Here is a 3,796-nt window from a genome sequence, read left to right on the forward strand (position 1 = left end):
CTGCAGCCTTGAATTCCTGGGCTCAAGCAATCCTCCTGCCTCAGCCTCCAAGTAGCTGGGACTACAGGCGTGTGCCACCATGTCCAGCTGATAATCTTTTGGTTTTCTGTGGTGTCAGTTGTAATGTCTCCTTTTTTATTTCTGATTTTGTTTATTTGGGTCTTTTTTTTTTCTTAGTCTAGCAAGTGGTTTATCAATTTTATTTGCCTTTTCAAAAAACCAACTTTTCATTTCCTTGATCTGTTGTATTATTTTTTCAGTCTCTATATCAGTTCTCTGCTCTGATCTTTATTATTTCTTTCCTTCTACAATTTTGGGTTTGGTTTCTTGCTTTTCTAGTTCCTTGAGATGTATTGTTAGATAGTTTATTTGAAATCATTTGACTTTTTTGATGTAGGCATTTTTTGCTATAAAATCCCCTCTTCGTACTGCTTTTACTATATCTGATATGTTTTGGTATGTTGTGTTTTGATTTTCATCTGTCTCAAGAATTTTTTTTTTATTTCCTCCTTAATTTCTTCATTAACCCAATAGTCATTCAGAAGCATGTTGTTTTATTTCCATGTGTTCCCAAAGTTCCTCTTCTTATTGATTTCTAGTTTTACTCCATTGTGGTCTGAAAAGATACTTGACATGATTTCAATTTTTTAAAATTTGTTGAGACTTGTTTTATATCTTAACATATGGTCTATCCTGGATAATGTTCCATATGCTGATGAAAAAAAATGTATATTCTGTAGCTGTTGGATGAAATGTTCAGTAAATGTCTGCTGGGTCTCTTTGGTCTAATGTGCAGTATTTAAATCCAGTGTTTCTTTGTTAATTTTCTGTCTAGATGATCTGTCTAATGCTGAGATGGGGTGTTCAAGTCTCCAACTATTATTGTATTGGAGTCTATCTCTTCCTTTAGATCTAATAATATTTGCTTTATATATCTAGATGCTCCAGTGTTGGTTGCATACATGTTTAGAATTGGTATATCCTCTATATGAATTGATCCCTTCTTTGTCTGTTTTTACTGTTTTTGATTTTAAAGTCTGTTTTTATCTGATATAAGTATAGCTAGTCCTATTTGCTTTTCATTTCTCTTTGCATGGAATATCTTTTTCTGTACCTTTACATTCAGTCTAGATGTGTCTTTACAAGTGAAGTGGGTTTCTTGTAGGCAGTATATAGTTGGGTCATGGTTGGGTTTTTTTTTTTGTTTGTTTGTTTGTTGTTTTTTATTTAATCCATTCAGCCAGTCTATATCTTTTAAATGGAAAGTTTAATTCCTTTACATTCATGGTTATTGTTGATATGTGAGGGTTTATTTCTGTCATTTTATTAATTGATTTGTGGTTGTTTTGTATAACCTTAGTTCCTTTCTTCTTCTGTTATTGTTTATCATTGTGGTTTGGTGGTACTTTGTAGTGGTATATTTGAGTTTTTTCTCTTCCTTGTTTGCGTGTTTACTTTACCAGTGGCTTTTATATTTTCATATGTTTTCATGGTAGTTATTATTCTGTTGCTACCAAGGTATAGGACTTCCTTAAGCATTTCTTGTAGGTCTAATCTAGTTGTGATGAGTTCTCTCAGGTTTTGCTTGTCTGTGAAAGATTTTTTTTCTCCTTCATTTATGAAAGAAAACTTTGCTGGGTATAGTATCCAGTTCTTGTTGGGTTTTCCCCCCACACACTTTGAATATATCATCCCATTCTCTCTTGGCCTGTAAGGATTCTGCTGAGAAATCCACTGTTAGTCTGATGAGTTCCTTTATAAGTGACTAGACACTTTTCTCTTCCTGTTTTTAGAATTTTGTTTTTGTCTTTGACTTTTGACAGTTTGACTGTAATGTGCCATGGAAAAGACCTTTTTGAATTGTATCTATTAGGGAATCTTTGAGCCTCCTATATCTGGGTGTCTAAACTCTTGGTAGACTTGGGAAATTTTTGTCTATTATTTTGTTAAATAGGTTTTCTAATTCTTTTGTTTTCGCTTTGCTTTCTGGGACTTTGAAAATAAGCATATTTGGTCATTTTTGGTGTCCTACCTGTCACAAAGGGTTTACTCTGTTATGTTCATTTTTCTTTATTTTTGTGTGACTAGATTATTTTAAAAAAACCTATCCTCAAGTTCTGAAATTCTTTCTTCTGCTTGATTGAGCCTATTGTCGAAGCCTTCAGATATATTTTGTATTTTATTCAGTGACATCTTCAGTTCCTGAATTTCTGTTTGGTTCTTTTTTATGCTGTCTTGTTGGTAAATTTCTCATTGATGTCCTGGATAGTTTTTATAATTTCTTTGTATTGTTTTATAGAATACTCTTGTCTCTCACTGTGCTTTAGAATTGATAATTTGAATTCCAGAATTTTGTAAATATCTTTTTGATTGTGATTTGTTGCTGAAGAATTATTATGTTCATTTGGAGGTGTCATATTTCCTTGTTTTTTCATGTTTCCTGTGTCCTTACATTGATATTTGTGCATTATCTGTTATTAGAAATAAAATTTTCTTGCGAGAGGCTTAGCACAAAAACACTTTAATTATCAAAAATTATGGTATTCTGGAAATATCAAAATTGATCATGTTTATTATAGAAAAACAACCTGAAGATGACGGCTCTCAAGCCTTCATTTCAACACAGAATGGATCTCCCCGCCTGAACCGAGCAGACGTCCCAGCCAGGCCTGCTCCCCAGGAGGCCTATGATGTTGTCTTGCAACGAAAAGAAAATGAAGGATTTGGCTTTGTCATCCTCACCTCCAAAAGCAAACCACCTCCAGGAGGTAAGGGCTACTGTATCTTATCGTCTCTCCCTAAAAGTCCAGTTTTTTGAGCCTACTACAGGAGCTTATGAAACTAATTAGGAACTATGTATAATTTGTCTTAGAGACTTATCTTTTTAAGAATGGTGAATATTTTCCTTATTTTCAAAATTAGGTAATCTGAAGCAAACCTTCCAGGCTTCAAGTTTATCTATCATTTCAGATTCTATAAATAAGTCTCAGTAGCTCAGTTCGAGTCAAGGTTATATTGAGACAGTATAAGTATCAGGGACACAACTTAATGGATTTAATGAAAGATACAATGCTGAATTTTTTTAAATATGGGGGCATAGGTTTTTAAAATTAGAATAAATAATGTATGCAGAATTGAATTAAATACTAGAAGCAATGGAGAAAAAGCAAAACAGATTAATAGAAAAATCTTGACCCAAATATATCTTAAATGGTTATTTCATGTTATTTAATAATAATTGCCATATTCCAGCTATAAAGTACCCTTGTTGAATGATAAGATGCATTCCTATCTTTCATATATGTTTCATTGGAAGATAAAAGTTTTGTCAAACCTTTGAAAATTAATCTAAGTTTAACAGAATATGCTCATCTGAGAAGAATGAATATGTGTTTGTCTTGTCTTGATGTTCCTAAGAAATAATAATCTTTTAATATAATTATAAAACCCAATTGAATATAAGACAAGAACCAACAGATTGATATTTATGTATTATATTTATCTGATAACTTTATTTTTCTAAGTCCAATGATAAAAATCTTTTTTTTTTTTTTTTGAGTCTCACTCTCTTCTTGCCTGGGGCGAGTGCTGTGACGTCAGCCTAGCTCACAGCAACCTCAAACTCCTGGGCTCAAGCGATCCTACTGTCTCAGCCTCTCGAGTAGTTGGGACTACAGGCACGCACCACCATGCCTGGCTAATTTTTTCTACATATATTTTTAGCTGTCCAATTAATTTCTTTCCATTTTTTGGTAGAGACGGGGTCTCGCTCTTGCTCAGGCTGGTCTCGAACTCC

The 3,796-nt window shown here is 33.2% G+C and overlaps 1 protein-coding gene across 1 annotated transcript in view; it reads left to right on the forward strand.

Annotated features, from left to right (window-relative positions):
* The window catches only part of MAGI3 (membrane associated guanylate kinase, WW and PDZ domain containing 3), an 82,322-nt gene that overhangs the window by 36,758 nt on the left and 41,768 nt on the right, over positions 1-3,796 (forward strand). The window contains 1 exon segment of the mRNA XM_012644583.1: positions 2,580-2,768. Coding sequence (XP_012500037.1) covers positions 2,580-2,768 — 189 coding nt within the window.

The sequence above is a fragment of the Propithecus coquereli genome, unplaced genomic scaffold (assembly GCF_000956105.1).
Source record: "Propithecus coquereli isolate 6110/MARCELLA unplaced genomic scaffold, Pcoq_1.0 Scaffold215, whole genome shotgun sequence".
Lineage (NCBI taxonomy): Eukaryota > Metazoa > Chordata > Mammalia > Primates > Indriidae > Propithecus > Propithecus coquereli.